The 18,687-nt window shown below is 41.7% G+C and overlaps 1 protein-coding gene across 1 annotated transcript in view; it reads right to left on the bottom strand.

Moving 5' to 3' along the window:
- The window catches only part of PEDS1 (plasmanylethanolamine desaturase 1), a 29,138-nt gene extending 10,457 nt beyond the window's left edge, over positions 1-18,681 (bottom strand). The window contains exons 1-2 of the mRNA XM_032804047.2: positions 18,506-18,681; positions 12,384-12,503 (exon numbers count right to left, since the gene is read on the bottom strand). Coding sequence (XP_032659938.2) covers positions 12,384-12,503; positions 18,506-18,668 — 283 coding nt within the window. The 5' untranslated portion in view covers positions 18,669-18,681. The remainder of the gene's footprint in view (positions 1-12,383; positions 12,504-18,505) is intronic.
- Positions 18,682-18,687: the final 6 nt, after the last annotated feature.

Here is an 18,687-nt window from a genome sequence, read left to right as displayed (position 1 = left end):
ACCCTTAAAAGAACTGAGATGTGTTAAGAAGCTTGGAGCTTCTATACCATGCATCAAGACAAGCAGAAGCCTAGGGAACAGCAGCTTCTGATGTTTTTGGGCTGTTTAGCAACAGATGGCAGTCAGGAGAGGGCAGGGAAAACCAAAAACTGCAACAGCCAGAGAACAGAATATAACCAAGGACATCCTATTAGAGCAAGTTACATGACACTGACAATTCTCTGGTGACCTGAGCTCCCAAACTCTATAGCAGGGGTTGGTAACCTTTCAGCAGTGCTGTGCCAAGCCTTCATTTATTCACTCTAGTTTAAGGTTTCGTATGCCAGTAATACATTTTAACGTTTTTAGAATGTCTTTCTATAAGTCTATAATATACAAGTAAATAAGGTTTTTAAAATGTTTAAGAAGCTTCATTTAAAATTAAATTAAAATGCAGAGACCCCCAGACTGGTGGCCAGGACCTGGGCAGTGTAAGTGCTGCTGAAAAATCAGCTCGCGTGCCGCCTTCAGCATGCATGCCATAGGTTGCCTACCCTATAGAGCAGGGAAGGAGCCAGAGAGCAGTGCACCACATATGCCTGGGAGTTCCACAGATAAAGTTCTTTCTGGATTTGTGACAAATAAGATACATTAATGGGGATAACGCCAATGTCATGCTAAATATAACTACCTTCCCTTGGTTGTGATTTGCAAGTGAATTCCACCAACAGAGCAGTCTTATACTGTACTAAGTGAAGTTTCACTCTTAGGGTACATCTACACTACCTGCCAGATCGGTGGGTACCAATCGATCTATCAAGGATCGATTTATCACGTGTAGTGTAGACACGATAAAAATCGATCCCTAATCGCTCTGCTGTCGACTGCTGAACTCCAGCAGTGCGAGAGGCGAAAGCAAAGTCGACGGGGGAGCCGCTGCCATCAATCCAGCGCCGCAAGGACGTGAAGTAAGTAATTTTAATTCGATCTAAGATATCTCGACTTCAGCTATGAGAATTGCATAGCTGAAGTTGCATACCTTAGATAGATTTCCCACCCCCCACTGCGCAGACCAGGGCCTACTCACAGAGTTCCTACTCAGGAGATTTTTGGGAATAGGTGTGTTGGACTGAGGAGATTCACATGTATTGAAGTGTTTTATTTTTCCCTAGGTTGTGTACTTAACCACAATTGCTGTTTAAAGTGAATGAACGAACATTTGCAAGTGGAAGGGGTTAGGAGGCACAAGCTGGAAGGGAAAAAACTCAAGACAAATTCTGCAAGCAGATAGAAATATACATATGTTTACTGCTAACACATCTTTATTCCTAGAAGCACTTCTTTTAGGTATTCCCATAACAGTAACACCCATCTGCATTCCATACAAATTTGTCACCTCCTCACTTTTGTCAAAAATTATTTACATGACAGATAAGGACTAATGACATTGATGTTTTAGAAAACAATTAACCATAAAAGGAAGGAATCCTGCAACATTAAGTTTCCTGCAATTAAAAAAAAATTAAGAGCCACTTATTTTAGCTCTGCCACATATGAGTCCTGGCAGGCCATTACAGATAATCATCAAGTAAAGCAATCAAGATTGGAGCTGGATGCATAGCCTACACAAGTAGCTAACTGTATCAACAGAACAGCAGAGTCCCAGTGGCTGGTAGGAAGGTGGTCCCTAAAGGATTTAGCTAGAAGCTGAAGGTTTTTTCCTTTTGCCACTGCATGTGTCCCACAGGTTGGCAACACATGATCTAATCTGCAGGGAACATTAAAAAACAAAAACAAAGGTCAAGCAAGCACAAGACAATGATAAACTTTGTACCTACTGGTCACATGCCCAACAGGGTAGTTGGGGCAGCACAGAGGGTGTGGTGACAAGACAATTTGTGACTGTCTCAAGTAGCAACAGCCTGCTGAACAGGTTAACCTTGGCTGCATTGCCCCCAAAACGAACAGTGCACAAAGTTTACTCAAAAGTGAGTATAGTTTAATGATAAAATCTACTTATATATAGTATTGTCTGAAAATTTAAACTGAAATCCTGAAACAAACATTGGTCAATGCATTTGAATATTAGGGCACTGAATGACTATATAAGCCACAAGTATTCCTGAGAGGCAAGAGGAGGAGAGTGAGGAACAGCTGTTAATCACCTCACCCAAGGTCACATGGTGAGTCAGCGGCAAGGCTGGATGGAACACAGGTCTCCTAACCACATGCCATCTAGTCACTGTATTACAATTTTCAGAAATGTTTTATTAGAATACAGCAGTATCTTTTGCCTGGGCTCCCACTATTGTAGCTCACATCTGAACACAATGTAAGAGTCCACCAAAAAGCCAGAAATAGTATGTGGTCTAGAGAAGAAAGTGCAGGAGTCCCAGCCTTCTACTTTACATCTGAAGGTTAGACGCTTATGGGAAAAAACACTAATAGGTTCTTTTGGTTAAATTACCAAAAGTGTGAGGGGAAGAGAGTTAGATGCAAAACAGCAGCAGCAATTCAAAGTGAACATGATAGGCTGTCTGAGAAGAGCCTGATACATTCTCTGTTAAACTAAAGAAACAAATGACTCATCTGGCCTCTTGCAGTTCTGGAACACCTGTGCTGGGTAGCCTTACACATGGGAGTCTCATTCAGTTCAGTCCAAAAGATTCAAAAAGCAAGTACTGGAAGGATGGAAACATCTCCTGAGATGCTCTCTGTTCCCTTAGAAAGGAACTGACAGAAGTTGGCTGCATTAAGGTTTTGTCTCTTAAGGCATTTCTAAATTCCCCAATACACAAGAGTTACATCTAAGAAGGCACCAAAAGATAAGAAGTGCCCATAAAGATGGAAAAAAGCCTGTCAGACACTGTAGCTTGAGTTACAGTCAGAAGCTGCCAGCAAAATCAGCCGGGGAGCCAGACACTAAACACAAGGATAGGCCACAGGAATTGGCTTTTAAGCAAACATCTATCAGATAGAAGACTTGAGCAAAACAACCCATCCCCAATTCAGCAAACTAAAAAACCAAGTTTCAACTAAAGAAAAAAAAAACACAACAAAACAGCAACAAAACTAGCCTGCTTTGGATGCACCCAGCTAGCTGGCGAGCCAGACATTCTTCCTATCACACTTACACATGCACTAGTGTAGAATTCTGTTTAGAACTGAAAATTGATGGTTATACAGAGGATACTGACATAGGAACTCTTCTGCTCTACTGTCTCTTCAGAAAGACAATGGCAGCATGCGGACCCCAGAACAGGCTGGTATAGTAGAGGATGCAGCAGAAGAACCAAAAGGGAGACTTCCTTCTTTGCTAAAAAAAACCCTTCCCCCAGCAGTTCACCTCCTGAGGTGACTTAGTGAGCAAATCCTCTTGCCACACACGGACACTCTGAAGTCTCTGGCCAGGTCTACACGACGCGCGAAAATTGATTTTAGATACGCAATTTCAGCTACGAGAATAGCGTAGCTGAAATCGATTATCTAAAATTGATCTACTCACCCGTCTTCACCGCGCGGGATCGATGTGCGCGGCTCGCCATGTCGATTCCGGAACTCCATTGGTTTTGGTGGAGTTCCGGAATTGATGTAAGCGCGCTCAGGGATCGATATATTGCGTCTAGATGAGACGCGATATATCGATCCCCAAGCAATCGATTGTAACGCGCCGATATGGCGCGTCGTATAGACGTGGCCTCTGGTTCCAGTCAAGCAGGATCAATGCAGCCCTTTGCAGTACCACACAGTTTACTCTGGAGGTCCCTTTAGGAGGATAACATAATAATCAAATATACCTTAAGGATCCTATGGTGCGCTCCGTACAAGACCTGTGTCTGCCCCTAGTGTGGCTGTTCAACAGTCCCTCCGGCAGCACTAGCTAGCACCTCCACCCCAAAGGTGGAAGCATTTCAATAGTGCAGTATGTGTAGGGCTCAAGGTAAAGGTCCCAGTTTTATAAAATAATGTACATTTCACTTTGAGGGATCCCAGAGCACTCAGCTACATACCTGTAAGAATCATTGCACCCTTCTGCAATGCAGCTGCAGTAGTACTGCATGTGGGATTTTCTAACCAAGACATCTATTCTTTCAGAACAGGCTATGTACATATGTTTACACTGGTGCGATTCCCAGTTTGGGTTAGATACACTTGTGCTAGCTCTAATTGAGTTAGTGTGCTCACATGGGTATGTACTCAAGATAGCGTGGAAGTCAATGCATCTACCTCAAAAAGATGAAGGGATAAATTTCCTGTCTACCAAGATTTATTCTACGCTTGTCACTTGGCTATCCAAGCACTTATATTCTAAAATACACAAAGATAACACCAAATACCACAAGTCAGCCCTAAAGGTACAAAATATTTTAAGTTTCATTTGCATTTGTTTTTTGTGGGGTTTTTTTTGGCTGCTTTATTACATTTACTGAAGGCCTGAAAAACAAGGGAGAAAACCCATCTAAAATGTCAAGACCAGCAAGTCTTGTCTTGTCTAGTTTTGCAGTAGGGATTCTACATGGAGAATGGGTGGGGCGAGTAGGGGGTAGAGAGGGGAAGTACTGTCTCACAATGTAGCCCAAGGTCTCACTTTAACTGAGGGCTGGTCTACACTACACAGTTAGGTAGACCTAATGCAGCTTACATCGACCTAATAATGTCAGTTTCTATGATCTTCCTCCTGCATGTAATTGCCCTGCTACACCAACATAATAACTCCACCTCCATGAGAGGCATAAGGCTTACAAGGAGGTAGTTAAGGCAGGTCCCTTTCATTAGCAGTTGGCTGTCTTGTCAATTTCACAGCTCCTGCGGTGGAATTGACAAGTAGGCCCAGGCAACTAGAACTCAGCCCTCTCCTCTCCCTAGTTGACTTACTTTTCTAGTGTAGACATACTTAATATACCTGCCCTCTCTGGGTATTTGGCAAAGACATCCATACCAGTATGCAATGAAGTGTTAAAAACCCCAGAGTTTTAAAGTCTTACTCAATATCACTTCCTCTTCAAACAGCTCAGCTTTGCCTCACAATGAGACTTTCCACAGCTCTCCAGTCACTAGAGAGATCCACAGCAAACAAGACCTGCTTGCTTTTATGTTAGAAGTTCAGAAGCCCACACACACAACCCCCACCCTTTAAAAACAAAAACAAAAATACAAGCCTCTCAGGCCATCTGTGCACATCAGGAAAGGCCAGGATTAGGCACATTCCCAATTCTCCTTTCTTCTCCAGATCACCTTTGAGCAAACAAATACAGAATCTTTAATTCAGGGTATGGCTACACTTGAAATTTCAAAGCGTTGCCATGGCTTTGAAGTGTGAGTGTGGTCTGAGCGCCAGCGCTGGGGGAGAGCTCTCCCAGCGCTGCATGTAAACCACATCCTTTACAGGTGTAGCGTGCAGTGCTGGGAGCTGTGCTCCCAGCGCTGCCGCCCTGATTACACTGAGGCTTTACAGCGCTGTATCTTGCAGCGCTCAGGGGGGTGTTTTTTCACATCCTTGAGTGCGAAAGTTGCAGCGCTGTAAAGTGCCAGTGTAGCCATACCCTCAGAAATCGTCTGAAACCAAAACAAAGTTCTTGGCCAGCCTCTCTCCCTGCATGAGACTCACATAGCATATGATTTGGCACAGCACATTACAACATGCCAGGTCAGATGATATCTAATAAAAGAATCTGCTCACATCACCCAGGCAAATGACTGCCTTCATGACAGCCTGCACACAAAGGATCCAGGTCCCTAAAGTTGGAAGTGTTTCTGGAGTCAGTGAATGTCGCTAAATACATTTTAAGTAAATTCAACAGCAAAAAATAAAGGATTTTTTCCTATCCTGTAAGGCACTGACAGAGAGGGAATGTAATGTGACCATGTCTGCACTGCAGCTGGGAGCATGCCCTCCAGCCTGGGGAGACACTTTCTAGCTGCACATGAGCTAGAGTGCCAAAGCACGGATGCTGTGTCTCAGTCTCATCCTGAGCTCGGACCCAGGAGCTGAACAGGCTTGGACTTGGGTGGTCAGCCTGAACCACAGAGTGCTGCAACATCCGTGCTGTGATTTTTAGCATGCTGTTTTAAGTGGAGTTAGCACATCTGTCTTATCTCCAGGCACTTTGAACCTCATGTTCAAACACAGACTTTGCAAAGGAGTCTGAAAGGGCACCAGAAAACTAATGACAAGAAAACCATTAGTTACTACTGCAGCAGCTGTTCTGGATCTTTAATATTTTACAGTTGAACAGATTTTTGGTGGTTCCCCATGTTTTCACCTTCACACGGAGTAACTGCTCCCACTTCTTTTGTTTTTACATTGAAAAATGTAAAACTAGTTAATGGAATCTGCAGCCAGAACTCCAGTTTACCCATAGAACAGATACAGCACAGGCAGCAGCACTACCTGCTTCCCCACAGAGCCAATCAATTCAACTCACCCTTAAAAGACCCTTCCCCATCTCCAAAACCCATGCAATTTCACTAGCAAGAAAGGAGGCAAATAACTCAGTCAGTGGATGTTGTAATGCAACGGCCATCCACTAGAAATGGACTGAAACCCCACAATTCATTTCACAGGCTAGATGGGTGGTAAGGAACAATTCTCTACAGATCAGTGCTGGATTCAAACAAATGACAGGTAATATTGAATCTAGCTCAGGATTCTCAATTAAACATTCAAGACCTTCAGTGACACAGCAGTAATAATAATGGAGCTTTCCACTGTTACTAGTTGGTTCAATTGTTACAAAAAAATTAGAGCTTTAAATTAAAACTTTTAAACACAACAGCAGGTTCATAATATTAACACACACCAATCTATGCCACCTTTTGCAATAAGAGAATGAGAACTCCGGCTCTTGAGCTCAAAGCCCTTTGGGTTTTGCTAACATGACCCCGGGTTAACCCTTTAGCAGGGACAGAGATCATCTAAAGCAGGGATTCAGGAACTCAGGGGGGTGTCAGACCAGTCAGTCATTTGTGCAGGGACGAATAATTCTCTACATTCCCATACTCAGAATGACATTTTTCAGAAATAGAACAACTATAAAAAAGTCAAAGAATCCTTGACTGTGGACCAAAAGCAGCCTCAGGATCAGCAGGTGCACTTATTTAGATCAATATAAGATTAACTGCTTACTGCAGGGCTGAATTTGGCCTTAAGTGTTTAATTTTTTATTTTTTTTTAAGGCAAGGTTGGGGAAAGCATATGAGGGAAAAGAAGTAACCCTGGATCAAATGAAACACTGGTATAATATTATTCCTCTGGAGAGGGAGATTAGAGCATAGCGTCTTGTTTGTTGCTGTGTGACATTTATATCACTTTATTGCACTCATTTTTGAATAGTTTATCAGCTATTTTCACACTACTATATTTACACAGAAACCAAATTCTGCTACTTTAATCATTCACTGCTATTTAAACACTATTATCAGTGAATTGGCTACCTTATCAGTTAAGCTCGTAACTGGGACAACCGAGGGCTCAGTCTTTCATCACTGTTCCCTCTGAGAAGAAATCTGTTCCCAGCTGGCTACTATGGGTTAAACACAGAGTGGACTTGATTTAAACCACTAGTCAAGAAGACTCGATTTAATCATGGATTTCTATATAAAAAAGTGTATTCTTGTTGGTTGTTATAACCTTAATACATATTCTTCACAACTCAGAGATAGACGTAGGTTTCATTTTTAGAAGGTACACACTATACATTTTTTAAGTGATTTTGAAAAAACTTTTCAGATTAGTTTTACAGCTATATCAGAAAATGAACGATTGTTTGGTTATTTCATTTAGCAAAGGTAATTGAAGCAGATATTTATGAAGTCATTGGGAGTGAACTATCATTAATATTTGGAGGATTTTCTTACCATGCTGCATTAGGAGGACATCACCAGACAGAGATTTAAATTGTTTTAGTTAACTAAAACAACAGCATTATGTATTCTGGATTTTTTTCCTTCAACAGCAAACATATTTTAACAAAAGAATATGAATTTTTGAATTTAGTTAAACATTCAAGTTTTTTAAAGTCGGGTTTGTTTTTGTTAAAATTGTTTAACTAGAATAGTTAATGAAATATTAAAAAAAATCAAACCAACATTAGCCAGGTCAATATGAAAAACTTAAAATATTGGCTTCTGTATCTAACTCAGTCATCTTCTCTTTCATTTTCCTGTTTGTTCATAATGTGGCAAAGAAAAAACAAGCTTTCCTGCTTTTACAGGCCTCAAACGATTTCTCAGTTTGGAATGAATTAGTCCAAAGAAAGAAAATATTCTTTCTACACCAGCAGAATCATAGATTATTAGGGTTGGAAGGGACCTCAGGAGGTCATCTAGTCCAACCCCCTGCTCAAAGCAGGACTAATCCCCAACTAGATCCCCAAATGGCTCCCTCAAGGATTGAATTCACAACAGCTACAGCTGTTAAAACTGAGATTAACACTTCAACAGTCTTTGAATCCAAGTGCTTAAGTGACTTCTACCAGTTCACTGATGTGACTTTCTTCAAAACATCATCAGCAAACATATTTCTTGAATGGTTCTTATTTCCAAACTGGGTGTCTTTTACGGCCTGCTGCCATTATAGGGTTTCCCTTCTAGTGAGAGAATAGTATGGTAGATCTCAAATCAATGAAGGGTACAGTCAGAAAGACCTCAAGACTTCTGGAATATGCTGCTCAAACAGTTTCATTTTTGTTTCTAGTGCCTGTCCCTCCCTTTTCACATTTATCTCCAGACTTCTCCTTGTCCAGACCTATTCCGCCCCCAACACTCTTCTATTCATGAAACTTTTTGAAACTTTGCCCTTTCAGAGAGAGGTGAGGGATTGACTCTGTGTATACAAATTTGAGGTCTGTTATTTCTCACCTATTATATACATAAACATTTTTGCTGTTAACAAGCATGTTATGTCTGGAGACACAAATTCACAGTTTGAGAACTGCAAAACTAAGCATCTCTGATGGTATCTTCTAGACTGACCACTGAGTCCCATTGGGTAGATAGAAAAATTAACCTAAATAATCTATACAGAAGCCCCTGGAGCCCCATAAAATTGGGTCCCTAATCCATGAACTATTGGAACTCATTTACAAAATGTTTCTTAAACATTAAATGAATATATTGTCTCATACTATAGAATTAGACTTTATAATCCCTATTCCATGATGAGATATCTTTGAGCTATAACGCATCTATCTTTAGATTGGATTTTTTTGATAAAATGCTTTTGAGGAAAAAAGCCTAATGAAATAAAAACGTGTTTTTTTTTAAATCATTGATTTTTAATCCACCCTAGTTAAAAATAATTCCCGACTTCTTCCCCTATTGTCTCTTGATTATGGGATAATTCCCATGCAAGATGTCATTCTCTCTTCATCACCATCCCATACATGGGAAACAGAAGAAGAGGGGACAACATTCTAAAATTCAAGTAAATCAGGTGGAATAATTCATAGTGGAAGGAAGGGGGGGAACCACACACACCACCCCCCAAAATGAGCAAAACACAAGTTTAAGAGCCACTGAGAACTAGACAAGCAGTCTTACTGCTCAGGTTCAAGGAGCAAGCTCAGGCAAATGATATCCAATAGCTGTCACTGTCGTACTTGCTTGGTATCCTGTAATAAGTAACACTGCTCACACTGAACAGGGATTTAGATATCTGTCCGCCACCCACAGGAACAATGTGAAACATACAGCTCACATTACATTTATTCAAGGCTCCTTCTCAGAGAACAAGCATATTAGAAAGCAAAGCAGCTGAGAAGAGTTTAGGTCAATGGGTCTCAAACTCTTTTTTTACTGGCAATCCCTTTCACATAGCAAGCCTCTGAGTGTGAACCCCCGAATAAATTAAAACACACTTATTAATATATTTAACACCATTATAAATGCTGGAGGCAAGCAGGGTTTGGGGTGGAGGTTGACAGCTCGTGACCCCTCATGTAATGACCTCACGGCCTCCAAGGGGTCCCGACCCCCAGTTTGAGAACCCCTGGTTTAGGGTATTCATCTGCAAATATACTTTGTTCTATTAAATTAATAAAACACTTACTGTAAAACCCATGTTTGTTTTTCCTTACCATTCATCCTTACTACAGAGTACAAAAGTCACATACACTAGAGGAGGCAGAAAGTTAGCATTTTAGGGATGTTTGTATGTACTAACTATCTGACAAACTGTAGGTTAAATACTGGTTTCTCAACAAAGCATGATGCTAACAATCTAAGCCAAGCACTATGCCAAGATAGCATGCTCTCTCTAATCCTTTCTCTACCGATTCCCATTACAGTCTCCGTGCAACACGGAATCACAGTGGCGTTCTTTTGAAGCAATGTCATTCCACTAAAATGCTGACTCTTCAAAGCAGATATATTTGGCACCTGGGGATGCTTTTTGCCCTCTGTACATTGGGAAGCATTTCAAGTTGTTAAGAGTGCAACCTGTTACATGGAACCCAATTCTATTAATATACCAGAACCACTTCCCACTCAGTTTTGTGTTCTATTAAATCCACACAACATACATTCTATCTATGGGATTAATATGGTATAATTTGGGATTGAATCGGTCCCTATAAATTGAGGGTTGCCATAAACAAGATTATGAGATTGAAATATTTGATTTCTTGTTCTCATTCACAATAGGCAGAATTACTATTCTAATGATAGAGTTCACTACAAACAGCTTCCAACACATCAGATATTAAAAATAATTGCTATTCAGATTTATAAATCCTGTATGCTACAAACCCTGGAAAGAGATAGTGAAGTAGCACAGCATATAACCTGTGTTGATAAGAACACAATTTTACAGCCTTCCATACTGTATTTGCTTTCCCTACCATTGTTAGTAACATATTTGGTACTTGTTTTTTTTCCAATTTGAGGACTCACACTTAAGTGGGTTTTTCCAGAATTCCTTTTCCCCTCTGAATCTCGCCACAATTTCAGTAAAATTGTATTGATGATTGTAACAGAAAAGAAAACAAAGTGTACAAGTTTTGCCAGTAGACCTCAGAGCACTTTAGTAAGGTGAATACGCATCACTGTCACTGGTGTAACATCATGTGATACAATGTGAATAAAGAAAGTCTGGAAAAAAGGCATGTAGTAGTTCCAAACACAAATTTTCCCCAGAAATTCCCAAACTAGTCCACAATAGGTATAGAAAGTGATTAGGCCAGATTCTCTGCGGTGCTGCCTGTGGGAGGGGTGCCCCAAAGGAGGAACAAATTTGGCTCCCTGATTCTCAGGCTGGCTCTTCATCAGCTGCAGTATAATTCAGAGCCGCCAAAGAACCCTCCATTCCTGCTGATAATATTGGGATGCAACAACGCTTTCAGTCACAAGCTTCCTCTCCCAACACTTTCCCCCATTTCAGTGCAGGGACAAAGCCACAGAGTAGGAACCTACTATTCATTCCCTTAAGCAGAAGCACCTCTCTGCTCAAGCAATCCAGTCAGCTTTCAACCCCTTTGTACCACCAGAGCGGGGCAAAAGGACTAGGCTGCCCCTGGCAATCTGGACACCCATAAATGCAAATTGGGAAGATAAAGTAAACAGACCAGATTTTGCCTGGCAATCTGATCTGTTTACTTTATCTTTCCAATTTGCATTTATGGGTTTCCAGTTCAACAGACTAATAACTGATCAAAAGTCACTTCTTTATGGATTACTTACAACAAGGAGATTGCAGGTCTTTTCTGCTACCTCAGTTAAATGATAGAGTTAACATTTTGATGGTGAAGGCCAGGTCTCAGGTTCTGATACTCATGACGTCTTTATTTCCACATTTGTAATAGAATCAGAGACACTAAAGAAGAGCGTATATCTCCAAAAGCCCAAATTTTACAGGTGTCTGACAATTCAGAACCAAGATCTTTCTTTGTACCCACCTTTATGGTGCAATCCTAAAGACTTTCTATAGCAAGCATTTATTTTTAATGGATAAATATCCATAATAATTTTGTAATTCAGTTATTTATCTTTTGACCAATTCTCATGTAATTTCAAAGTAATTCAGAAAACAGGGGGAAAAATATCAGAACAATTAGTGATCCTTCTGACCTCCTTTGTAAAATTCTTTGAGGCCCACTGATGAAAAGCACATACAGAGGTGAGCATTATTCTACAAGGCAAAGCCATTTTATCTGAGACAAGGGCACAGAAATGGTTGAAACAACAGCCAAAGTAGTGATGAACTTCAATTTGAAGTGGCGCCCTACACTGAATATTTAGTTGCAGATACTCCATTACCTATCTCCTCAAATTAGGAGGCAAGCATCTGAACAAATGCTTATGATCATGCACATACTTCCAGCTTCACAAAATGCATTTCAGTGACCAGGGAAAGATGAACACTTATGTTATTACAATTCAATTACTGTCTGTGACTAGCTTCTACTTACATATCCCAACAATAACTGAGAGAGTATGGTCCAGACTCAGGTAGGAAAGGAGACTGTAGAAGTTGAAAGAGATCAGACAGAAGCATAAGATGACACTGATCCATTCTTGCAGTCTTTTCCCTGTTGAACAAAAGAGGGCACATTAAAAGTAATATCTGAAACACTTTGTATTAAAAGCCAGGGTACTATAGTAATCTATTGCCTGTATGATTTGCTCAGTTTCTCCTCTTTCACGTTGTTTAGAAATGATGAGGCAGAAACTTAGTGGTGGGAACACTATACTTTGTCTCAGGTCAGAGACACTCCTCCGCTATGCACTATTATTTAATCATAAATAATAAAATAATAATTTAAAAAACCTACCAAGGACTGAAAACTATGTGGAAAGATGTTTTTTCTGTTTCCTTCTTGCAGTGTTCACTGTTAAGCCCTTCAGCAGCTTTGGTCTTGCTTTTGTAGCTGCCACACCTTTTCTATGCAGTAACAGGAAGCGGCACTCCACTTCACTGCAAATGGTATATTTTCACTATTGTCAGCAGGAGTGAAGTTCAGCCACAAAGTGCTGATTTTCCTTCAGCAGGCTTCTTACCTTTCAGTCTTATGAGTCTCAGACATAGTGACTGAAGTACCCTTCATTCCCCATATCCATGTACTGAGGCTATTTTAGAACTGGTCATGAAAAGCTTCCATCATATTAGGGAAATGAACAGAAACTGTTTTTTATGGTTTCATTTTCAAACAAGTACATGTATGAACAGGAAAACGTGTTCTCTGGTATTCCTGTGCCCCATCAGAGCTGCTTTCATAGCATCTTTATATGTGGCTCTCAAAGCTCTTTAGGCGTTAACACCCCCAAAACCTTCACGGCCTTATCTTTACTAGGAAAAAAAAACTCTTAACTTGAGTTAGTTAAAACAAGGGTGTTTATGGTTTTCACACAAGTTAGTAAGTAATATTAAAGACTAGCCTCCCTGACAACCTATAACTGAGCCTGCTAACTTGTGTGAAAATGATAAAATCCTAGGGAAGATTAGGCAGTTTACCTCAAATTAGGCATCTCAAATTAAGAACACCTTTCCCCCCACAGGGAATGCCTGTGAAGCATGATAATTCTTAGAGTGTTAACCAGAGGCACAGACAGGTTAAATTGCTTAACAAAGGCAGGTCTGTGACAGAGCTGGGAATAGAGCCCAGGAGTCTTGACTCCCAGTTGACATGCAGAACTTTGTATACAGTAGAACCTCAGAGTTAAACACCAGTCAACCACACACCTCATTTGGAACTGGAAGTATGCAATCAGGCAGCAGCAGTGACAGAAAAAACAGTACAAACTACTAAAAAAAAATAAAGGGAAAGCAATATTTTTCTTATACATAGTAAAATTTCAAAGTTGTATTAAGTCAATGTTCAGTTGTAAACTTTTGACAGAACAACCATATTGTTTTGTTCAGAGTTACAAACACGTCAGTTATGAACAACCTCCACTCAAGTTTTTCATAACTGAGGTTCTATTGTACTGTGAAATAACAGGGCATATAGCTATGACAAGATACTCTGAGATACTTGGGAAGACACAAGAAGGTGCAGTGTTAAGAATCAGTCATTTCAGTTGAATCTTGCTACAGTTCTTCACATTTCAACAAATGCGCTCACTCTTTACTTTTATATGAGGAAGCATGTGTTTCAGGATAGAATTACACTCTAGGAAGGTTCTGATTTGCAGGCAATCAGAGATGGATAGCATCCACTACTGTCTAATCAAGAGATAGGACAGTGAGACACTATCTGATGTGCCTTTGCTTCCTTAGACAAAATAAAAAAGTGAATTTACAATCTTTTAAAGTGGCCAGTAGAATAACAGTTGATATAGTTACTGGTCATGAATATTCTGAATATTCTATCAGATGTGAGAAGTCCCAATCACTACCCCTTCTTAGATCTCATCTGTTCTAGCAACTCCCTCACTGCTGACAACAGATGTCAGCAGCAATAGAGCTGATCTGGTGCTGAACACAGTTTAACTGTAAGCATTGTCAAGTACAAGTTATCAAAAAGTTAACTCTTTCCTGAAAAGGTGCTGAGCATAGTTAGCCTCTACTTTTACAGGTAAATCATGTTCAGCACCAGTTCAAATGTTCCTGTTGCAGAAATCAACCATCAGTACAGGATGTTTTCTGCACTACAAAAAGTAATCATCGCCAACTTATGTTGAATACCTATTTCCAAACGTTAGGGAAAACCTTGCTGAGCTGTATAGGGAGGAGCAAAAGAAAATCATGGTGATCAAGATGAGAAGGGCATTTTGTTATTCTCCAGTATGCTGAATAATATGGCATGCCCAGAAAGCATTGCTTTAACAAGTCAGAAATAGAATTGGACAGGAATAAGAATCTTAAAAGGTAAACATGTCCTAATCTCACCACTGCAGAATTTTGTTCTCAGAAGCATGGACATATCTAAATTGTATAGATGGATCCTGGGATAGCAGATGACTTTGTAAGAAGAGCAAAAGTGATTAAAGGAACACCAAAAAGAACAGGTTTTCAAAGAGGCAGAGGGTAACAATATGAAAGACTGCTCTAAAAAGGCCTTCAAGGTACCCGAAGTTAAAGTTAATTAACACCCACATTCCGCAAGGAGATGCGGCACCCTGATTAGAAGAGTTAACTTGAGAGGTCCACAAGGAGCAATTAGTTGACAATGTGGGAAAGACCAAGGCACTTCTTCACATGTCCCAAGGTGTGTGACTAGAGCCATGGAACTCTGCGTATTAGGGATACTAAGACCACTTTCTTCATACTGACATCTGAAACCAGGAATATGGCCCCCAGTCTGGGCCAGAATTGCAATTGATTGACCAGAGAGCAAGTCAGCACTAATTATCTAATATTTATGGAACATTTGAACTTTAACAGTTGCCAAACAGAGAGGATCAACAAAATACAAAATATCATTTTAAAAAAGGATTATGGAAATAAACCAAAGTGGCATGAGCTGAAATGGAAAAAGGCACTCTTATTCCAGAATGAAAATGTCTACTTGTGAAGTTATAGCAGTATAGTTACGCCAGCACGTTTCTCCATGTAGACACTCTCAATGTACCTAGGAACTATCTGTCATTCCCCCACAAATCTGTTACTCTAGCTTCGTATTTGGACCCCCAAAGTATCAGAATATGCTTACTTATGGAACTTGCAGTGTGTTCCCATCCCATCAGTGCATAAAGGGTTTGCACATTTAATTCCTACTAGCATTAATAAGTTACTGGTATAAAACCCCCTATAAAATCCACAATATGCACTGCTCCCTAATTTTTCATCTGCAGCTGAAGGTAAAAGTAGTAGTCTGATACTTCAGAGAGTAAACAGACCACTAGAGAGAGCAAGGAAGAAGTTCTTCTGCTATAAACCATTACAAAGTCAGCAAGGTAAATCACTGGCCACCTTCCTTTGAAGCCTAGGCAGTCACTGCTGGGGTTAGGTTAGCATACTTGGATTAATGGTCTGACAAATATTACATACCTGATTTTTCAGCACAGATGTGGTGTGACCAACATAGAGAAACAAGTTCAAGTGGGTATGTCACTTGAAATAAACAATCCAGAAAACTGAAAAGCTAAGAAACTTGAATGCATTCACTGATATTCATGTTCTGCCTGTATGTTAAGTTTATTTTTCCTAATCACCTCAAATCTATGAGCTAAGCTGTTTTAGCTGAACTGCTGTTTATGGCTGTTTTGCTGGAAACAGCAATAATAGGCACAGTTTCACTGAGTGCTGAAATATGTATTTTTCCTCTTTCTGAAGATTTAAGCTCTCAGCTTAGGAGGAATCTGTTGGAAATGACAAAGGCATCAAAAATTACTCTCTACCCTTCATTCCAAAGAAAGAATATATTTTTCCACTCATAGAAAGGGATATTAGGATGAGTTTCTGCAGTTATTTTCATTGCATGATTGCACATTAACGGTTAGAGCTATAAAAATGACACGCAGCGGTTTGATAATGGGTATGAAAAAAATTAACCACTCCGCCCCAATCTCAAAGCACTGTATCATTAGTACATGCCAATGTCATGAATATTTCTGTTAATATTGCCTTGTCTGGACACAACTTGACTGCAAGACTGGGGTGCAGGAAGGGAAACAGTTTATCTTGCTAAACAACAGGGAAGACTGCATGCTCTAGGGGCTGGAACACTGGGCTGGAGTCAGGGGACCTGGATTCCAGTCTGTCTGACTCAACTATTTGGCCTAGAGAGCAAGTCATTTAGCTTCTCCATACCTCACTTTCCCCATCTGTAAAATAGGGATACAGCCAACTCTCTTTTCTAAGTGCTTTGCCATCTTTTTGAAAACTGATATGCAAGTGCTGGGTATTACTGATAAAAATAATAAATTCAAACAATTAAAATTCATCTAAAGAATACAGAAAAAACATGGAGTGCTTCATATTAAGTGTATAATCTTGCAGTTCTGCTTCAGATGGAGGTCACTCCAGATATCTTCACAAGATACACATCACACTGAACACAGATACCAAGTGTGGGACATTGCTGTTTGTGTTCCCAAGAAGGATGACATTGATATGAGAAGTTCACAGTAACTTCCATGTCTAGATCTCAAAGGGTGGGGGTGGGGGTTGTGTTAGTAGTCTGAAGAATAAAAAGCTCTCTCCTGTCAGCCTTTTCCCTCTGCAGACCTGAGAGAGAACTAGGCTAGATAGCTGATTTGCCGCATGCTGCAGGGCTATGCCTCTCTTGGCATGGACAGGCCTTGCTGTCTGGAGCCAAGGAAGGCAGCATTTTGCCTTTCCAGGCAGTCAGGAAATTGCTTAAAGCTCACTTAGCTTTGGAAAATGGATCTCTCAGGTTCCCAGCTTCACCCTGACTCTGCAGTCTTCTGTTGCCTCCCTTCCACTCACTTTTTCTTCCCAAACCCTGTTCATTACCAAGCTTCCTAATAACTTTCCTTCCTGCCCATCTCCCTCGTGGTCTCCTCAAAGGGCCCTGTTGCTGTCACTGCACCTTCCTCAGACCGCCTCTCTACCCAAGCATCTGTTCTTCTCTCATCATGGGTCCCAGATTACTGCACTTACTGCCCCACACACCCAACTGTCCATTCCACAACCATTACAGACCTCCATCACTGGACTTCTCCTGGTCCAAACGCCCTAGCCTATGGTTTGACTTGACCAGTTATGCCCCACATGGCCATGACCCCCTATGGAGCATACTTCCCTGCCTGTGGTGTGAATTACAAGAAAACTGACAGGTAGCAGCTTGGTTTCAGCACCACCCTCCACTCAGACACAGTCCTCAGTCCTGACATGTTAAGTTCAGCTCAAATCATCAGCTGCTCCACAGAGACCATAAGGGTCCAGGCCAGGCCCAGCCCTCCTCCCACAGCCCATCCCCATGGGATTCACTTCAAGCAAAATTCCCTCTTTGGCTACACAGGCATCAAGGCCATGGGGCTTTCTCCTCAGGTTTCAAATTGAGAAGTCAGACCCGTTGGACAAGTCCCTTCAAAGGAAAGCTACCAGCCTGAGAACTTATGCTCTAGCCCAAGGAAGAAAGGGTTCATACCTAGTTACCTGCTTGATCCAAGGGAAAAGAAACCCCACTCAACTCTGGGGGTGCAGGAACAACTGAGGCTGCTCCCTCCAACATCTACCTCGCCTAGGGGAGGGGGCTTGAAGTTGTAGCTTAGTCATGGGGGGGAGGGGAGAGAAGAGGAGGAGAGAAAATAGGGTGTTTTCCTGGCTGGGCATCACTTGGGGAAGAACAAGACTGCCTTCCCCCACCACCCCCATGCAGAGCCCCCCTCCACTTCTATAACCCCAGAGCAAAGCCCCCCATTCTCCACTCCCCACATCCCTGAGTTCCCCTTATGCCCCCAGAGCAAAGCCCCCCCAATCTCCACTCCCTGCACTCCCCAGTTCCCCTTATGCCCCAGAGCAGAGCCCCCCCATTCTCCACTCCCCGCACCCCCGTTCCCCTTATGCCCCAGAGCAGAGCCCCTCCATTCTCCACTCCCCGCACCCCCCTCAGTTCCCCTTATGCCCCCAGAGCAGAGCCCCTCGCTCAGCGGGGCAGAGCCCCTGCCCGGTCCCCCGGCGCACCTGGGGAGTAGAGCTCCGCCAGCTCCCGGGCCCCGACGTGCTGGGCTCCCCAGCGCCGGCCGCTGCACTCGGACTCCTCCTGCGCGTAGACGGCCTCGGCCTCCAGCTCCGTGCCGGCCCCGTTCGCCTGGAGCCGGGCGCACTCGGCCCAGCCGCTCGCCATGGCCCGGTCCGTCCGTTCC

This window comes from Chelonoidis abingdonii, chromosome 14, assembly GCF_003597395.2.
Source record: "Chelonoidis abingdonii isolate Lonesome George chromosome 14, CheloAbing_2.0, whole genome shotgun sequence".
NCBI classification, from domain to species: domain Eukaryota; kingdom Metazoa; phylum Chordata; order Testudines; family Testudinidae; genus Chelonoidis; species Chelonoidis abingdonii.
The sequence above is the reverse complement of the archived record's forward strand: the minus strand, read 5'-3'. Positions and strand labels throughout refer to the sequence as shown.